This window comes from Dipodomys spectabilis, unplaced genomic scaffold (genome assembly GCF_019054845.1).
Source record: "Dipodomys spectabilis isolate Male_0828 unplaced genomic scaffold, ASM1905484v1 ptg000092l, whole genome shotgun sequence".
Lineage (NCBI taxonomy): Eukaryota > Metazoa > Chordata > Mammalia > Rodentia > Heteromyidae > Dipodomys > Dipodomys spectabilis.
In genome coordinates, this window is record NW_024870769.1 from 1,765,076 (window position 1) to 1,784,750 (window position 19,675).

General features: G+C 41.3%; 1 protein-coding gene across 2 annotated transcripts in view; it reads left to right on the top strand.

Moving 5' to 3' along the window:
• The first annotated feature begins 2,318 nt into the window (after nt 1-2,318).
• The window catches only part of Klhl7 (kelch like family member 7), a 58,233-nt gene continuing 40,876 nt past the window's right edge, over nt 2,319-19,675 (top strand). Inside the window, exon 1 of one of the 2 annotated variants that reach the window (XM_042684983.1) lies at nt 2,319-2,688. In XM_042684983.1, the coding sequence (XP_042540917.1) occupies nt 2,569-2,688 (120 nt within the window). In that variant the 5' untranslated portion in view covers nt 2,319-2,568. The remainder of the gene's footprint in view (nt 2,689-19,675) is intronic. The other variant, XM_042684984.1, reaches the window with a different exon arrangement.

The window sequence follows — 19,675 nt, forward strand, 5'->3', positions numbered from 1 at the left end:
CTCTAATCTCCAATTAACCACCAGAAAACCAGAAGTGGCACTGTGACTCAAGTAGTAGAGCGCTAGCCTTGAGCTGAAGAGCTCAGGGACAGCACCCAGGCCCAGAGTACAAGACCCACAACCAACAAAAAGAAAGGAAGGGAGAAAGAGAGAGAGAGAGAGAGAGAGAGAGAGAGAGAGGGAGAGGGAGAGGGAGAGGGAGAGGGAGAGGGAGGGAGAGAGGGAGAGAGAAAGAGGGGGAGGAGGGGAGAGAGAGAGGGAGAGAGAGAGTGAGCGAGCTAGAGAGAGAGAGAGAGAAATAGCCAGGTGCTGCTGGGAGGCAAAATGATCTTTAGTTGGAGATCATCAAAGGACCTCAAAAAGAAGAGAAGAAAGAGGAGGAAATGAGGGAAAAAAGAGGAGAATGAGGAGAACAGAAGAAGAGTAAAGAGGAGCTAGATTGGCTATTGGAGAGATGGACTATTACAGATCAACACAGGGCCTCAGTAGGAGGGCACTCTTAACATTTGAATCATGCCTCCAGGTCTACTTTTTGTGAACCATTTGGAGATAGAATCAGATTTATCTTGCAGGGCTGGGTATGAATCACAAAAGATTTTAACTCTAAGTGTCTTAGAGGCTTGAGCCACTAGTGCCTGGCTTATTTTAAGTCTTTTATCTTTTATCTTTTGTGTCTGACCAAACATTCTAATGTATTATTAAGCTTAGAAAACCTCTAACTTGGGCTGGGAAGGTGGCTCAGTGGTAGAGTGCTTGCCTTGCAAGCCGGAGGCCCTGGTTTCGATTCCTCAGCACCACATAAGCAAAAAGAAAAAAGCCGGAAGTGGCGCTGTGGCTTGAGTGGTAGAGTGCTAGCCTTGAGCTGAAGAGCTGAGGGACAGCGGCCAGGCCCAGAGTTCAAGCCCCACAACCGGACCCAAAAAAAAAAAAAAAAAAACCTCTAACTTCTATCTTTCTAAAGTTAAAAATGCTATTTAAAGTTACATACTTCCAAAACAACAACAAAAAATGCTATCACCATCTAAAACCTGTAAATTGCTTAGCACTGTTGCAGCCTGTATACCTGGTAATCTCACCAACGTATTTGGTAAAGATATTGATTTATGATGCATTTATTCCATGATGATAAAACTTCATGTAACCTCTTCACATTGTACATGACATTTAGACTGAGTCAAATCTGTGTTCCAAGGCTATAGACACTCATGTTTGGCTTAAAGAAACTATTTTCTCTAAAACAAAAGTGTGATGTAGACAATAATGAATACTGTTTTACATAAAACATGTCCCTATAAAGTCCTATATAGATCTAAATAATAAACTAAGGATACGTAGAAATTTTCAGAATAAAAGCATATAATACCAAATAATTCTGTATATATACCTAAACACCAAAAGCAATAAAACTATAGTTGCAAAGAGCATTTCCCAGCTTGGTGGGACAGTTCTATGTTCCCTTAGAACACTTGGCAAAGCCTAACTGAAGATTTCTGGAGATAACACCCAATTTCAGTTTTAACAGAGTTAAGCCCATCGCATAGGAGATGCTGTGTTCTTGCATTATGAATCCCCAGCAAATACATCTTGCGTTCCGTGTAGTAAACCCGTTCCTTGCAGTACATCTTTAATAAATAATAAGTTCTGCGAGGGCTGGGAAGGTGGCTCAGTGGTAGAGTACTTGCCTCACATGCATGAGGCCCTAGGTTCGATTCCTCAGCACCACATAAGCAGAAAAAGCCAGAAGTGGGTGCTGTGGCTAAGTGGTAGATTAGCTACTTAGGAAGCTGAGATCTGAGGATCGCGATTGGAAGCCAAGCCTGGACAGGAAAATCCATAAGATGCTTGTCTCCACTTAACCATCAAAAAAGCTGCAAGTGGAGCGGTGGCTCAAGTGGTAGAGCACTAGCCTTGAGCACAAAAGCTCTGGGACAGGGCCCAGACAAGCCCCAATACCAGCACCCACGAAAGAAAAAGGGACCGGAGACAGCAAGGCTAGGCTCTGTGTCACAGGGAAGAAAACACCAACGCTGCTCTCCACGAACTTCCTTCAGGAGAGATTTTACAGAGTGATCCTGTGATCTAAACCGGGAATCTCCTTGGCACGCGAAGGCACGAGCGACCTGGGACCAACTCCGGAGCAGTAAACAAACCACTCTGCTCTGGGAAGAAAAAAAAAAATACCAGCCGCACCAGCTGCACTCAGGCGCAACCGCGCTGGGGGGGGAGGGGGGCACGCACGGCGGTGACGTGCTCCCTCCAGCTGCCCCTCCCCTCCCCTGGGCGCAGTGCGCAGGCTCCGCTGCTGGCCAGCACTCAGCGGCGGACGTGGCTCACCCGCAACGTCTCCCCTCACGCTCCGGAGCTCCAGAGCGGGCCGCCGCGGGCCTCGTCCTCTCCCAGCGGTCCGGCCGGCGGCCCCCTACCCCCCTCCCCCTCTCGGAAGCAGCCCTGACCGCCCCCTGTCCGTCGTTACCAGCATCCCCAGCGAGCTCGGGGAAGCGCTAGGCCCTTGCCCGTCCCGGCGAGACCCCCCCCCCCCCCCCCCGGCGTCCACCGCGCAGTGGGAGTATGGCAGCCTCGGGGGTGGAGAAAAGCGGTAAGAAGAAGTCCGAGAAGAAACTTGCTGCTCGAGAAGAAGCTAAATTGTTGGCAGGTTTTATGGGCGTCATGAATAACATGCGGAAACAGGTACCGCCTCTGTGGGAGTGACGGCCGGCGTGGGGGGCGGGGGTCGGGGCGCAGGCCCAGGCGCCCGGGCCGGGCCGCGGGCCGCGGGCCCCGGGCACGGTGGACCCTCCTCTCCCCGCCTGCTCGGCCGCTCGTCCGGGCGGGATCTGGTGGGAGCGGAGGGGGGCGCTGGACGGTTCTCGAGCCAAAGCGCCTCCGCCGCTGTGGTGGCCTGCGAGTCCGACTCCCGGGATGGCGGGGGGCTCGGGCTGGCCGGGCGTCGGGTGCGGGTTGTGTAACAGACCGCTCTGCCCTAGTTATCTCTTTGTGAAGCGAGCAGCCTGCCATTTGGCGAGCCCTGCGTAAGGTGGAGCGAGATCTTGGGGCGGGGGGGGGGGGGCGGCGGAGAAGCGCCCAGCTGGCATAGCCCGATCCGCAGCCCCCGGGGGGGACGGGCTGCCGGCCTGGCAGTCAGCTGCTCTTAAGTAAGGATCCCGCCCCCACCGCCTGCGCTACCCAGGTGGAACTAGTTGGCGACAACCCTCCTTCCTGTACGTGTTCATTCAGAGCAGAAACAGCCATTGGTAAATGCCATCTTGGAAGGGACATGGGGTTATTAAAGAGGATGTCTTTGTTCTGTCTTTGATGTGTGGTGCGTTCTTGAAAGTCTGCGGCACGTCAGCGGCGAAAGGTGGGTTTGAAAGAACGAGTTTGAACAGTGGAAAAGGTGATTTGGTAAAGGATAGGTTCTGGGTTTGTAGGTGTGTGTTGATTTCATCACATCTGATCCCTCCATCAGCATAGAAAAGTAGTTTACTCACTTTTGGAGTCTCTTGTAGAAAACATACGTGTAAGGAGGTGGTGTAATATTTCTGTTTTGTTGATTGTGGTCCTGTTTTTCAAGAGGAAGAGGTGATGGATGTGAGCAAGACTAAGAAACCTGGTTTGTTCCTTTATCTATTGGTTTCGCTGTGAGTGTGAAGCGTAATAGAGGAATTTAAGGAGCTGCTGCTGCTGCTTCTGCTTCTGCTCCTGCTCCTCCTCCTCCTGCTCCTGCTCCTCCTCCTCCTCCTCCTCCTCCTCCTCCTCCTCCTCCTCCTCCTCCTGCCCCTCCCCCTCTTCCCCCTCCCCCTCCCCTCCTCCTCCCCCTCCCCCTCCCCCTCCTCCTCCTCCTCCTCCTCCTCCTCCTCCTCCTCCTCCTCCTCCTCCTCCTCCTCCTCCTCCTCCTCTTGCTGCTCCTGCTCCTCCTGCTCCTCTTGCTCCTCTTTCTCTTCCTCTCCTTTTATGAAAGCCTTAACTCTTGGTTTCTTCACTCAAATGCGGGCCACAGAGATCGTCTTTATTCACCAACTGCTAGCACAGTGTACTAGTTCAGTAGCTATCTATGGGAATAAATCTCCCCTGGCCCTTGTGCTGAAGTAGCTGTGAATGGCTCGATTAATTATTTTATACAATTTTTCATGTTATTCACATTCCTGCTCTTTCTTTCATGTAACCATTTTGTATTGCTCAAGTCTTTGTCTGCCTGTAAAAGTAGTTGAACACAGTTACCAGTGCTTAAAATTGGTGAAGATTCCTTTATGGAAACCTCCCCCAAAACATATCTTCATCGTGGACTGTACAACTGTAAACCATTACCTCATTCCTTAAATAGGTACAGTGCAACTGGGCTGCAGCTCAGCTGTTTACTTGCAGAGGAAGGAATTGTCTGAGGCTATATGGTTAGCTTTTGGGATTTAAATTTGGATTCACAAAGCTGGAGGCATGGCTCAGCAGTAGCCCTACCAAATGCAAGACATTGAATTCTGAATTCAAACCCCAGTACCACCAATAAGGAAATTAATTAACTCACATAATATTTCTTAGAGTTTGTCTTAGGCCTTTTTTTGGTGAGCAGTACTTACTGGAACTTAAACCCAGTATCCAGGGTTTTTTGTTTTTGTTTTTAAATCTTTTTAAAAAGTTGTAATAATTCCAAAAAATCATACACCACGATCAAACAGGATTCATTTCAGGGATGCAAAGCTGGTTCAATATACACAAATCAATTAATATTATTCATCACATCAACAGGAGCAAGAATAAGAACCACATGGTTATCTCAATAGACGCAGAAAAAGCATTCGACAAGATCCAACACCCCTTTATGATGAAGGTTTTGGAAAAATTAGGAATCCATGGAACATTCCTCAATACAATAAAGGCTGTATATGACAAACCTACAGCCAGCATTATACTCAATGGTGAAAAACTAAAGCCATTTCCTCTTAACTCAGGAACAAGACAAGGATGCCCACTCTCTCCACTTCTCTTCAATCTAGTATTAGAATGCCTAGCTACAGCAATAAGACAAGATGCAGACATAAAGGGGATCCAAATAGGAAAAGAAGAAATAAAACTCTCCCTCTTTGCAGATGACATGATCTTGTATTTAAAGAATCCCATAGACTCCACTCCCAAATTACTCAAGCTGATTCAAAACTTTGGCAAAGTAGCAGGTTATAAAATTAACCCCCAAAAATCAATGGCTTTTCTGTATGCCAACAATGAGAAAAGTGTGGCTGAAATTAGGAAAGCAACTCCATTTGTAATAGCCCCACAAAAAATAAAATACCTAGGAATTAACTTAACTAAAGAAGTGAAGGACCTCTATGATGAAAACTTTAAAATCTTGAAAAAGGAAATCAACACAGAACTTAAAAAATGGCAAAACCTCCCATGCTCCTGGATTGGAAAGATTAACATCGTGAAAATGGCAATACTTCCCAAGGCTATCTACAAATTCAACGCAATACCTATCAAAATTCCACCCTCATTCTTCAAGGAAATAGAAGAGGCAATCCAAAAATTCATATGGAACAATAAAAGACCCCGAATAGCAAAAACGCTCCTCAATGGAAAGAACACTGCTGGAGGAATATCAATACCAAATTTCAAACTCTACTATAAAGCCATAGTAATCAAAACAGCTTGGTATTGGCATAAGAACAGACCTCAGGACCAATGGAATAGAATTGAAAACCCAGAAATGAACCTACAGACCTATAGCCATCTAATCTTCGATAAGGGAGCTAAAACAATAGAATGGAAGACAGACAGCCTCTTCAGTAAATGGTGCTGGCAAAACTGGTTAACTACATGTAGAAAACTAAAGCTAGATCCTTATATATCACCCTGCACCAGAATCAACTCCAAATGGATCAAAGACCTTGAACTCAAAGCAGACACTCTGAAAACATTACAGGATGGAATAGGAGAAACCCTGGGTCTCCTTGGCTCAGGCCGAAATTTTCTGAATAGAGACCCGGAAACACAACAAATCAAAGAAAGGCTGGACAAATGGGATTGTATAAGGTTGCAGAGCTTCTGCAGGGCAAATGACATAGCTAGCAAGATCAATAGAAAGCCCACGGACTGGGAGAAGATCTTTACTAGCCATACAACGGACAAGGGTCTCATATCTAAAATATACTTGGAACTCAAAAAATTAAACCACCCAACAACAAATCCTCAAAGAAACAACTGCCCAATAAGTAAGTGGGCGAAAGACTTAAAGAGAAGCTTCTCTGAAGAAGAAAGAAGGATGGCCAATAGACACATGAAGAAATGTTCAACATCCCTAGCCATAAAAGAAATGCAAATCAAAACAACATTGAGATATCACCTCACTCCAGTTAGAACGGCAAAAATCAAGAACTCTAACAACAACAGATGCTGGAGGGGATGTGGACAGAAAGGAACCTTACTTCATTGTTGGTGGGAATGTAAACTTGTTCAACCACTTTGGAAAGCAGTATGGAGGTTCCTCAAAAGACTCCACATAGAGCTCCCCAACGACCCAGCAATCCCACTTTTGGGCATTTACCCAAATGATCACAAACAAGGCCACACTAAAGCTACCAGCACAACTATGTTTATTGCAGCATTATTTACCATAGCTAAGACATGGAACCAACCCAGATGCCCCTCAGTAGATGAATGGATCAAGAAGATGTGGTATATATACACAATGGAATTCTATGCCTCCATCAGAAAGAATGACATTTCCCCATTTGTTAGGAAATGGAAAGGCTTGGAAAAAATTATATTAAGTGAAGTAAGCCAGGCCCAAAGCAACATAGGTCCCATGGTTTCCCTTATTTGCAATATCTAGTATAGGTATGAGTCAAGCGGAAAAAGTCAGATAATGTGATGTTAGGAAAACGAAACCTCAAGTATGTATTTTAATGTTTTTGTTTCTTTCATGCATGTGTTTCTAACGCATTTATAAGATTATTTCTTTGTTGCTTTGTATGTCCCTCCCCCACAGTGTAACCCCCGCTTTCACTATATTTGATGTCAGTATAACATGTGGAGGAGATGGGGACAAACAAGTCGTTTAAGGATTCAGGTGGACCTGTTGCAACAATGAGAAGTACAAAATGTCATGTCAAAACCAGCTTTACAATGTCGGTGGGGGGGGGGAGGGGGGGTATGATTGGTTGGGAGGGAGGGGGGAGGCTGGGAAGGGAGGTGAAGGGTAAACAAAGGAGGAGGCTGCAATGCTTGGTAAGAAATGTATGCATTATCCTGCCCATGTAATTGTAACCTCTCTGTACAGTATGTTCTCAAATAAAATAAAATAAAATTAAAAAAAAAAAAAAAGTTGTAATATTAAGGTGATGTACAAAGGGGTTACCATTTCATAAGTCAATAAGTTACCGATTTATAATTCAGATAATGAAAAGTCCTATGTTTTGAATTATATTCTCCATCTCCTAGACTTAGCTTTTTAGACTACAGTATCATCTACTATTAAAATAGAAATACAGACCAGGAGCTGGTGGCTTATGCTTGTAATCTTAGCTACTCAGGAGGGTAAAGGTCAGAAGTGGAGCTGTGGTTCAAGTTGTAGAGCTTTAGCCTTGAGCAAAAAGCTCAGGAACAACACCCAGGCCTTGGGTTCAAGCCCAATGACTGGTACAAAAAAGAAAAAAGTAGAAATATGGTTACTAAATCACTGTTACTGAAAAATCAAGGTTCTGCTACTGAGTAAGAAAGAAAAATGAGTATTTGATGATCAACCTGGGATCTCTTTCACAAAGATGTTGCCTTAATCTGCCTGATTCTCCTTAAATTATTGGTTTTGAATGTGTTACAAACTGTCCTTCAGTAGCACATTTTGTGTGTATGTGTGTGTCAGTGCTGGAGCTTGAACTTGGGGCCTGGGCACTGTCCCTTAGCTTTTTCACTTAAGGTAAGCACTGTACCACTTCACCTATAGCTCCACTTCCAGCTTCTTGCTGGCCATTTGGAGAGAAGTCTCATGGACTTTCCTATTAGTCTAGCTTTAAATGGTGATCCTTATATCTCAGCCACATGAGCAGCTAGGATTACAGGCTCAAGCCACTGATGATCCAACTTTTAGTAGAACTTTTAACAGCCTCATGGACTCTACGTCCTTTGCAAGATACAGTTTCACTTTGCAGTTGACTTACATTATATTGTTTAACATTGAAACAGAAATAAGATTTCACCAAAAATGACAGAGCAGATGATGGGAATTTGGAGAAACACAAACTGTTCTGAATCAGAGGAGGAATGTTTTAGTGAGAGTGAGAATTTTATAAGTGTTCTTGATAACCATTTTATGTGTTCTTGTTCTTTAGTAAATGTTTTTGTGCTATGACTATTTTTGTTTACCTTTACAACCTCATTGCTTTAGGGATCAGGATAATGAGTAGATGACAAGGACCATCTGCATATTACCCAAAATCATCCTTTCAAGACTATGAGAATACTCTGAAATTAGCAGTCCTCAACTGCAATCCCTGCTCTACCATTCATTTGTTTTGTGAGTTTAGCACGCCAATTCATCTCTTTCTAGTTATATTAGTCATTTGCTGTTGCTATAACGAAATATCTAAGGGAAAGAAATTTATAAAGAGGTTGACTTAGCTTACAGTTCTAGAGAGCCAAGACATAGCCAGCATCTGTTCAGCTTCTGAAGACCCCCTGACTGCACCATGAAAACCAGAAGGGAATCTGATACATGTAGAAGATAAGTCATGTGTGAGAGCAACCAAGCAATAAGCTGTCATGGTAACTGAGCCACTCATGTGAAAGCTACATCAAGCCTTCATGAGTATAGATCCTTCATGACCTAATCACCTCTTAAAAGGACAATTACAGGCCAAATTTGTCAATGTATGGATTTCAACATTAGTTTTAGCAAAAATACAGTAACCAGTTCTATACATGAAAGCAAAAGGAGACCACAACCTTAGCTTCTTAAGATCTTTTCTTCCACATCCTTTTTGGTCATTTCTAGCCTTTTGTTTTTTAAGTAAACCATCCCATGAAGTATAGACTTCATAGAGACCACATATCATAAGCACAAAGCACAATAACTATGGCAAAGTAAATATACCATCAACAAGAGGAATAGCATGACCAGTACACAAAAAGTCACCTAGTTTGTCCTTCTGAGTTACTAATTTCCCATGGTAATCACTGTTCTATCACCATAGATTTGCTTTTATAAATATAAATGGAATCATGCAGTATATACTCCTTAATTTTATTTTTGTTCTCTTTTTGCACAACTGAGGATCAAAGCTAGAGCCTCGTACATGCTAGTAGGCAAGTGGTCTACCACTGAGCTATACCCCTAATCCTGTGTTCTGTTTCTTAAAACCAACATTGAGATTCATCTGTGTTGTGATTTGTAATACTAGTTTGTCCTTGTGGTGTACACTAGTATTTTATTGTGTGGCAGTGCCATTCTATCATTATGGACATTTCAGTTGTTTTCATCTTGGTGCTATTGAGTAGTACTACTTTAAACAGTTTTATATGATTTGTATATGCCTTGTGTGCTCATGTAATTTTTGTTTGGGAAATACTGAGAAAAGGTGTCTTAGAGTAATAGAGTATAACACATTCAGCTTTTTTTGTTGTGCTTTTTTGGGGAGAAAGGTACTGAGGATTGAACACAAGAACTTTGTATATGCTAGGATAATGTTCTACCACTTGAGTGGTAGGGTTAGTATAGCCCTTTTGTTTATATTTTGTTTTTGAGATTTGGCTCTCACTTTGAGTTGACCACAAACTCCAGATCCCCCTGCTTCTGCCTACAAGTAATTGATACAGACATACACTATCACATCCAACTATACATTCTGTTTCATTTATAGCTGTCATCAAGTTTTACAAGTGATTATTCTAATTTATACTTTTGCTAGTTTGGTATTACCAGTGTTTGTAACTTTAGCCATTTTCATGAATGTATAGTGGCATCATATTTGATTAGGTTAATATTTTTATTTATTTCCCTAACTCTGAACTACTTTTATTACTTGTTATGTTAGAAACAGACTCTGCAAAGATTGAATCATAATCACTATTACTTGTGATTACCTTCTTTTGTGTTAATGAAGCTAAAAGTTATGAGCATTTTTGAGGGACATGTCTTGAGATCTTCTAGAGCACCAGTATAGTTTGCGTTATCTCCACACTGAATTAAATCATAATTGACACTTAAATCAATCATAATTAAATCATAATTAGCACTTAAAATCTTATATTTGGCCCTTATTATGAGTTGTGCGAGAAAACCACAAAGTTGATTTGAGGTCACCTGGACTTACTAGCTAAAATAGCTTTGCTTCAATTGTGCATTCAACTATCCAAGATTTTAAGTTACTATGTGTCATGGTTTCTTGTGAATAAGCCTTCAGCATTAAACTCTCAAAATAGAAACACTTCTTGAGTATTCACTCTATATCAGGCATTCTGCAAAATGTTTTATGCTTTATAACATTTAATTTTCATGACTCCATTTGGCAGCTCTCATAACCCAGATACTTCTATTCTTAACTCATGTCCATCTGGCAGAATTTCAGTATTGATGATTATTTATGGAAGACTTCTAATCACAACTGGATAATATTTATTATTGGTCAGTCATTAGTGGCTAATTAAGTTCTTTGCCATTAACTTCTGCTCTACTAATATAAAATTACACTTACTATTTACTTAGTTGTTTTCCTCTGGTCTAAGTCCCTTCTCTGAATCCTTTCAGGAAATCACTTTGGGGAAGGGGGAGGTGTTACAATACTTGGGTTTGAACTCAGAGCCTTGGTCTTGCTAATTGCTAGTCTAGCATTCTACAACTTGAGCCACCCATCCAGCCTTGCTTTTTGTTGGTTATTTTAGGATGAAGTTTAGCAAATTTTCTTCTCTGATTCAGTTGAACTGTGATCCTAGGTATCAGCTACTTGATACCTAGGAATCAAGCATGAGCCACCATTACTTGCCATCTTCTGACATTATGGATATGTAGATATTTTTAAAGTGTCTTTTTAAAGTGTCTTTTTTTTTTTTGGCGGTTGTGGGGCTTGAACTCTGGGCCTGGGCGCTTGTCCCTCAGCTCTTCAGCTCAAGGCGAGAGCTCTACCACTTGAGCTACAGCACCACTTCCATGTAGATATTTTTAGCTGGAACTATTTCACCTGTTCCTTTCTACCACCAAGTCAGTGGTAGAAAGTAACACATCCTCTTTTTTTAAATTTTACTACAATGGAGAACCAGCTTAAGGAAGAGGAAGGATTTATTTTGGCTCAAGTTGTACAGGGTTCAATCCATAGTTGCTTGGCCCTATACTTTTTGGCAGAATGAGCCAAAGTGTGTAGCAGAGGACCTTTTACCTCATGGTAGAAATGAAGCAGAGGGAAGGAGAAACAAGAGTCTACCCGCACTGGCCTGTTTTCTAAACTTCGCACAGACTTTCAAAATAATACCACAGCTGAGGACTAAGCATTTAAAAATATAGCCTTTTTAGGTAACACTTTGTAATCCACATCATAACATTCTTCTCTTCACTCCCAAGATGCTCATGTCCATCTTACAATGCAAAATGCAATCCAATAGGTCTATCTTCAAGAGTCTTAATAAGGGCCGGGAAGGTAGCTCAGTGGTAGAGCGCTTGCCTTGCATGCATGAAGCCCTGGGTTCAATTCCTCAGCACCACATAAGCAAAAAGAAAAAAGCCAGAAGTGGCGCTGTGGCTCAAGTGGTAGAGCGCTAGCTTTGAGCTGAAGAGCTGAGGGACAGCACCCAGGCCCAGAGTTCAGGCCCCATGACTGGACCTCCCCCCCCCCAAAAAAAAAGAGTCTTAATAATTCCAGCATTGTTCAGGCATCTAAGCTCCAAGTCTCTCTGAGACTCCAGAAAAACTTTTAACTATGAACCTCTATAAAAATAAGTTACATACTTCTTAATAAACAGTGGCTCAGAGTGAACATTCTAATTCCTGAAGTGGGGAATGGGAACATAGAAAGGAAGGATTACACCAAAGCAAATACATGAGGGCAAACGTTAAATTCTGTTGAATTCAGAACACACAGTTGTATGGTTCAGTGGATTTGGTCAGTTTCAGCCCTGTAAACTTGCTGGCTGCAGTTCATGGGGCTTCTCTCCTGGACAGGCCTTGTTTGCTCCCTGTGACTACTCAACAGCTGTCTTATATTCCTGGCATCACCATTATCCTTGTCACTTGAAATGTGGCACTCCCCCTGCCACCCCACCCCCCACCCCACACCCGCTTCATGAATCACCTCAGAGGCTGATAGTGGGGACTCTGGCCCTGTCATGCAATACCCAACTTCACAGAATTTCCTTTGAAATCTAGATGGAAGTCTCTAGTACCTGTAACCCTTGTGTTCTGCATGCCTGCTAAACCAATGAATAATGTCAGAGTCTGTTTCCATCTTGAGTGATAGCTGTGCTCCTTTGTACTAGGATGTCAGTGGAATCTTGAGTGTCTGGGTGGTAAACTTAGGGGAAATGAATCCTAGGGAAACAACTTCCTTAGGTAGCCTTGTGTACATGGGATGCCATAAGAAGCCCTCTTAAGAGATATTCTTTCAAATGAGTTTACACTTTCAAACCTTTAGCCTGTCATGAGGGGCCCAGCCCGTTCCTGAAATACCTCAAAATGCCTTTTCTTGTTGTCCTGTTGCAAAGCATTTAGCTTATTTTTAATGACACCAATCTCCTCAGAATCCATTCCTTTCTTAGCCCCAACTTGACATGGATTCCTCAGACCAAACTGCAATTCTTTCAGATCTTTCTGCTTTTATGTACTCCTGATTATCACTATAAACCTGCCTAGAGGCAGCCTACAATAACCTGCCACAGCACACTACTTCTACCAGTTAGGCTCTACCTAAATTTTATAGCATTTCCCAAAATAGAACCTACTACTGGGGAACCAAACCTTTTGTGTTTTCTGTTTGGTTTTGGTTTTTTGTCAGTTGTAGGGCTTGAACTCAGGGACTGGAGTCTGTCCCTGGGATTTTTTTGCTCAAGGTTAGAGCTGTATCACTTTGAGCTACAGCACCACTTCCAGTTTTTGAGTGGTTAATTGGATATAAGAGTTTCATGGGGACTTTCTGCACGGGCTAGCGTTGAACCATGATCCTCAGACCTCAGCCTCCTGAATAGCTAGAATTACAGGCATGAGCCGTTGGTGCACAGCTTGTCTTTTCTTTTTTTAATCTTAACTGTAATAATAACATCAGTACTTCTATGTAGCCTTTAGCTTTTTTGATATAGGCCTCCTCTGTTATAACAAATGAAAAGTTGTATTGTTTATTCCATCTTTGTTGAGCATCTTCAAGCATGTTTTAACTTCTTCAGCTCTTGAACCAACCAATAATCTTTTGCATCATTCTTAGTTTTAACATTACTCTCTAAACAGTACTCTCTTTCCCCTGTTGATCTCCAGAGTTGGTTGAGTTCAGTGCTTTTCTGTACTCACTATTCATTATTGCCCTATTTCAGTTTGGCTTTCTAACTCATTCAAATGAATTCTTATTGAGAACCCACTATATGCTAGGCATTTTACTATATTCCAGAGTTGCAGTGTTAAACAAAATCTGATGAGCCTTACCCTTAAATAACTTATAGTCTAGAAAAAGAATGAGACATTAGTAAAGCCATCACACAAAGCAACGTAAAATTATAGCCAGGGTAGAAATTATTAAGGAGAAGGTAATTGAGGGCATGTGGGATGCATGATTTAACCAAAAGAAAAGTCTAACAACAGCTAACATAAGAGGAGGTGTTACCTAGGCACAGAAAAGAGAGTCTCTCAAATGGACCAGTATATATAGAATTGGAGGCCTTCTTTACTATAGAATGACAAGTACAAGAGATTGATTTTTAAAGGCTAGTGTGTCTAGAGCATAGAACATGAGGAGTAGCTAGTAAACTGGCCTTGTGTATCACTTTAGAAATCTAGCGCTGTGGATGCAGCTTAGTGGTAGTGTGCTTGTCTGGCATGCACAGGATCTTGAGATCAGCCCTCAACTTTGCAAAAGGAGGAAGGGGCATCAATTTAGTAGAATTTGCTTTTATTCTAAAAAACCTTTTGTTAATGGGAGAAGGAATGTTGTATTTTAAAAAAGAAAAACATGGCTTTTGCTTTGTACTGGATGAACTAGAGAGTCCTCAGTGGTTGTTAGTAAGCCTTTAGATGTCATTGTTGCAGTACAGACAATGTGACTGATATATATTTTTAATTAGGCAATAAAATCAACAAGGCTAAGTGAGTATGACTAATATATGTGGTTGTAATAAGCAAACTAGGATAACTTAAAGCAGTACTGAAAATAAGACATGTCAATAAGTGTTAATTTGTTGTTTTACCATGGCTAGTGGTTGATTGGATTTAATACAAATTATAATACTAATGAATTTTGGTATCTTATAATGCATAACTAGATGGACATGCACCAGAGAATTGGAGAAAGGTTTATAATTTGTTATTGTCAAGTTGGGATGTCAGTGGGACTTTACAGTATATATGGTTAGTATACAGATCTGGAGAGTTGTGGGTTAGAAGTGTAAACTTGTGAATTATCTGCATTTGAAGCTATGAAGAGTTGAGAGTCTAGGATAAAGGCTGCAATGAGCCTGTGAACGAGATGGGAAAGGAATGGCCAGAAGAACAGGAGAAAAATGTAAGAATTTTGAAAATCATGGAAGAAATAGTTTCAAAAAGAGGATTGCCAATTTTGAAGCTAATGAGAGGTCAAAGTAAGAACATAACTAAAGCTGACAGAATGTAGCCACAGAGGGATTTGCTGACTGTAGTGAGTTATTTGGATGGAGAGACAGATAGGAATCAGACAGGTATGAGTTGAACTAAATAAGACTTGAAATAGAGATAGCTTTTTTTAGATATGATCCTGAAGGGATTGAGGCAGTCAAATGAAGCTTGCTTGTTTGGATTTATTTGTTTAAATTAGTAGAATATAAAATATTTTTTAAAACTAGTGTCATTTGAGATGTAAAGGTTGACCATATGAGGAATAGAATGGACAGTTAATAATTTCTGATTTGAGATCCAAAATAATTGTGATTAATTTCAGTTGGAGGGGTCAATTCCTTTTCTGAAGTAGGAAAAAAGAAAACATTTATATTGGTGATGTGGAATCAGAAAACCAGAAGATTCTATCCAGAGACTTATGTGATAGGATCATGTGCTATCATGGAAGAGGAAGAAGATGAAATGAAAAATGAAAAAACATTCATTGCAAATGGCATAGTGACTGATAGGGTTTTTTTGATGTTATGAATTTATAATAGATATTTTTCCTTTACTGGCTTTTAGAACCTTACCTTTTCTGATCTCAACCTACTCTTCAATCATATGTTCATTTAGCCAGTTTTGTAGTAGTGTTTTTGTATCATTTTGTTAAAATCATTTCATCTGAAAGAAAGTGTTTTGAATTCATCTGTCTTCTTCCTAATTTTGCCTTATGAGAGGGGCCAAATCTAAGTTAAAACTTTTAGAGCATTACTGTTTTTTTTTTTTGGGTCCGTTCATGGGGCCTGAACTCAGGGCCTGGGCGCTGTCCCTCAGCTCTTCAGCTCAAGGCTAGCGCTCTACCACTTGAGCCACAGCGCCACTTCCGGCTTTTTTATTTTTGCTTATATGGTGCTGAGGAATTGAACCCAGGGCCTCATGCATGCAAGGCAAGCGCTCTACCACTGAGCCATCTTCCCAGCCCCAGCATTACTGTTTAAATGGTAAGATTTCTCTGATAAGAAGTATGTTCTTCTTGGAAATCAAAACAGAACTTAGAAAATGGCAAAACCTCCCATGCTCCTGGATTGGAAAGATTAACATCGTGAAAATGGCAATACTTCCCAAGGCTATCTACAAATTCAACGCGATACCTATCAAAATTCCAACCTCATTCTTCAAGGAAATAGAAGAGGCAATCCAAAAATTCATATGGAACAATAAAAGACCCCGAATAGCAAAAACAATCCTCAGCAGAAAGAACACTGCTGGAGGAATATTAATACCAAATTTCAAACTCTACTATAAAGCCATAGTAACCAAAACAGCTTGGTATTGGCATAAGAACAGACCTCAGGACCAATGGAATAGAATTGAAAATCCAGAAATGAACCCACAGACCTATAGCCATCTAATCTTCGATAAGGGAGCTAAAACAATAGAATGGAAGAAAGACAGCCTCTTCAGTAAATGGTGCTGGCAAAATTGGTTAACTACTTGTAGAAAACTAAAGCTAGATCCTTATATATCACCCTGCACCAGAATCAACTCCAAATGGATCAAAGGCCTCGAAGTCAAAGCAGACACTCTGAAAACATTACAGGATGGAATAGGAGAAACCCTACGTCTCCTTGGCTCCGGCTGAAATTATCTTAATAGAGAACCAGAAACACAACAAATCAAAGAAAGGTTGGACAAATGGGATTGCATGAAGTTGCAGAGCTTCTGCATGGCAAAGGACATAGCTAGCAAGATCAATAGAAAGCCCACAGATTGGGAGAAGATCTTCACTAGCCATACAACAGACAAGGGTCTCATATCTAAAATATACTTGGAACTCAAAAAATTAAATCCCCCAACAACAAATCCTCAAAGAAACAACTGCCCAATAAATAAGTGGGCTAAAGACTTGAAGAGAAACTTCTCTGAAGAAGAAAGAAGGATGGCCAATAGACACATGAAGAAATGCTCAACCTCCCTAGCCATAAAAGAAATGTAAATCAAAACAACATGGAGATACCACCTCACCCCAGTTAGAATGGCTATAATCAAGAACTCTAACAACAACAGATGCTGGAGGGGATGTGGACAGAAGGGAACCTTACTTCATTGTTGGTGGGAGTGTAAACTTGTTCAACCACTTTGGAAAGCAGTATGGAGGTTCCTCAAAAGACTTCACATAGAGCTCCCCTATGACCCAGCAATCCCACTTTTGGGCATTTACCCCAATGTTTACAAACAAAACCACACTAAAGCTACCAGCACAACTATGTTTATTGCAGCATTATTTACCATAGCTAAGATCTGGAACCAACCCAGATGCCCCTCAGTAGATGAATGGATCAAGAAAATGTGGTATATATACACAATGGAATTCTATGCCTCCATCAGAAAGAATGACACTGCCCCATTTGTTAGGAAATGGAAAAACTTGGAAAAAATTATATTAAGTGAAGTAAGCCAGGCCCAAAGAAACATAGGTCCCATGGTTTCCCTTATTTGCAATATCTAGTATATGTATGAGTCAAGCGGAAAAGGTCAGATAATGTGATGTTAGGAAAATGAACCCTTAGATATGTATTTTAATGCTTTTTTATTTCATGCATTTGTTTCTAACGCATATATAAGATTATCTATTTATTGCTTTGTGTGTCCCTCCCCCACAGTATAATCCCTTCTATCACTATATTTGATGTCAGTATAAATTGTGGAGGAGATGGGGAAAAACAAGTCGTTTAAGGATACAGGTGGACCTGTTGCAACAATGAGAAGTACAAGGTTATGTAGAAAACGAGCTTTACAACGTTGGTGCGGGGAGGGGGGGGAGGAGGGGGGAGGATTGGGTGGTGGGGCGGTAGGGGGGAGGTAGGGAAGGGATGTGAAGGGTAAACAAAGGAGGAGGCTGCAATGCTTGGTAAGAAATGTATGCATTATCCTGCCCATGTAATTGTAACCCCTCTGTACAGTATGTTCACAAAAAAAAAATTAAATTAAATTAAAAAAAAAAAGAAGTATGTTCTTCTTAAAGCTTCCATCTGCTAAGCAGGACTGTTAAGGTGTGTGTTATTGTAGGCTCCATGAGTTGGGCTTACACCCAACTATTCCTCTTTTATCCCTTCTAGGATATGTGGATGTCGATAACTGGGGTATTTACAGGTGATTTTAAGGCCTTGCTGCCTTGGCTTCTCAAGCAAAGCCTCATTTTTCAGCTTTGTTTTACCAGTGCATATGGGGGATCACCAAGAACTTGATCCTCATTTGGCATTGTGTTTTATTGTGTCTTACTTGAGTTTCGATCTTCATAATAGCTCCCTATGTTGAGAATTTCAGAGAGCTAAGTGGTACAATTTAGGCACTGAAGCTCTAACACAAGTTAACTGGACCAGGTAACTGTCTTTTTTTGTTGGTTGTTTGTTCGTCATGGGGCTTGAACTCATGCCTGGGTGCTGTCCCTGAGCTTTCAAGGCTAGCACTCTACAATTTTGAGCCACAGCTCCACTTCCCATTTTCTGGTGGTTAATTGGAGATAAGAGTCTCATGGACTTTCCTGCCTGAACTGGCTTTGAACTGTGATCCTCAGATCTCAGCCTCCTGAGTAGCTAAGATTACAGGTGTGAGCCGTTGGCACCCAGCCATAACTGTCATTTTATTTCTAAGTTTGCCTCATCTTTTGGATTTTCTTTAAAACAATACTACCACCACCAGAACAGGAACTGCTTTGTTCTATCTTCAGTACTTAGTGAAGCTTCTCTTCTCTGTCAATAACTATTCTTTTTTCTATCCACCACTTTAGGAGGTTATTTAAATTTTTATTCCAGAAAGCTGTGATATGGGTAGATATGTGTTAAATTAACATAGGCCTTAAGACATTAACTACAGGCTGGAAGTTCAACTTCTGTTTCTCATCTCAGATTTATGACTTTGGTGGTGGTGGTGGTCATGGAGCCTGAACTCTGGACCTGGGTGCTGTCCCTAAGCTCTTCAGCTCAAGGCTAGCACCCTACCACTTGAGCCACAGCGCTACTTTCAGGTTTTTTCTGCTTATGTGATGCTGAGGAATCAAACCTAGGGCCTCATGCATCTGAGACAAGCACTCTACCACTGAGCCAACTTCCCAGACCAGATTTATGACTTATCCATAGCTCTTGAATATTCTGCAGTGAACCAAATGACAGAACTTAAGCCACCATATCTGATTCCATTCTAGCAACATAAAACCTTCCAAATTTAGCATGTCAATTCTCTCCCTCTGACTTAAAAGGCAAATAAGTTCTAAATACCTGTTCTCGTTTCTTATATGACACAGCCTCCTCATCAGAAAGCTCTTGCTCAGGATAGCTCTTTCAGCAGCTGCAGGCTAAACTGTCTTCTGGTGAAACAGATTTAGTTAGTGTGACAGATCCAAAGCTAAATTCTCCATTTCAGGATAGTTGGTCCCACACCTTTTTTGTATGACATGGGGCCTTAAAATGTTTAAAAATAGCACAGTGTTGCTCCAGAAAACTGAAAATAGACAATTCCATCTCTGTAGTACACTTCACAAATACTAACAGATTATTATATAGTCTAGCTCATGTTATTTCTGGCCAAAAACAGAACAGAAACTTCTTGTTAACAGATGGTTATCAAAGAAAATGAGAAAAGCAAATCTTGGCTTTGGCCTTAACAGGTTGCCATCTATGTTACTATCTATGGTTTACTGATAGTCAAACTCAACTCAGCTGGGAAGAATTCTCTACCAGGAGCTTAGTGGGACTATTTACCCTCTATGTAAAGACCACATGTATATATATTGTGCTTCTCTAACAAATTCTTTTAGGGTCACAAAATGTTAGAAAATTTTCAGAGTGATAGAATCAGCCACTAGGTCATGTACAGTTTTCTTTTTCTCCCCATTGTCCATCATATATATTTATGGTTAATTTAAACTTGCTT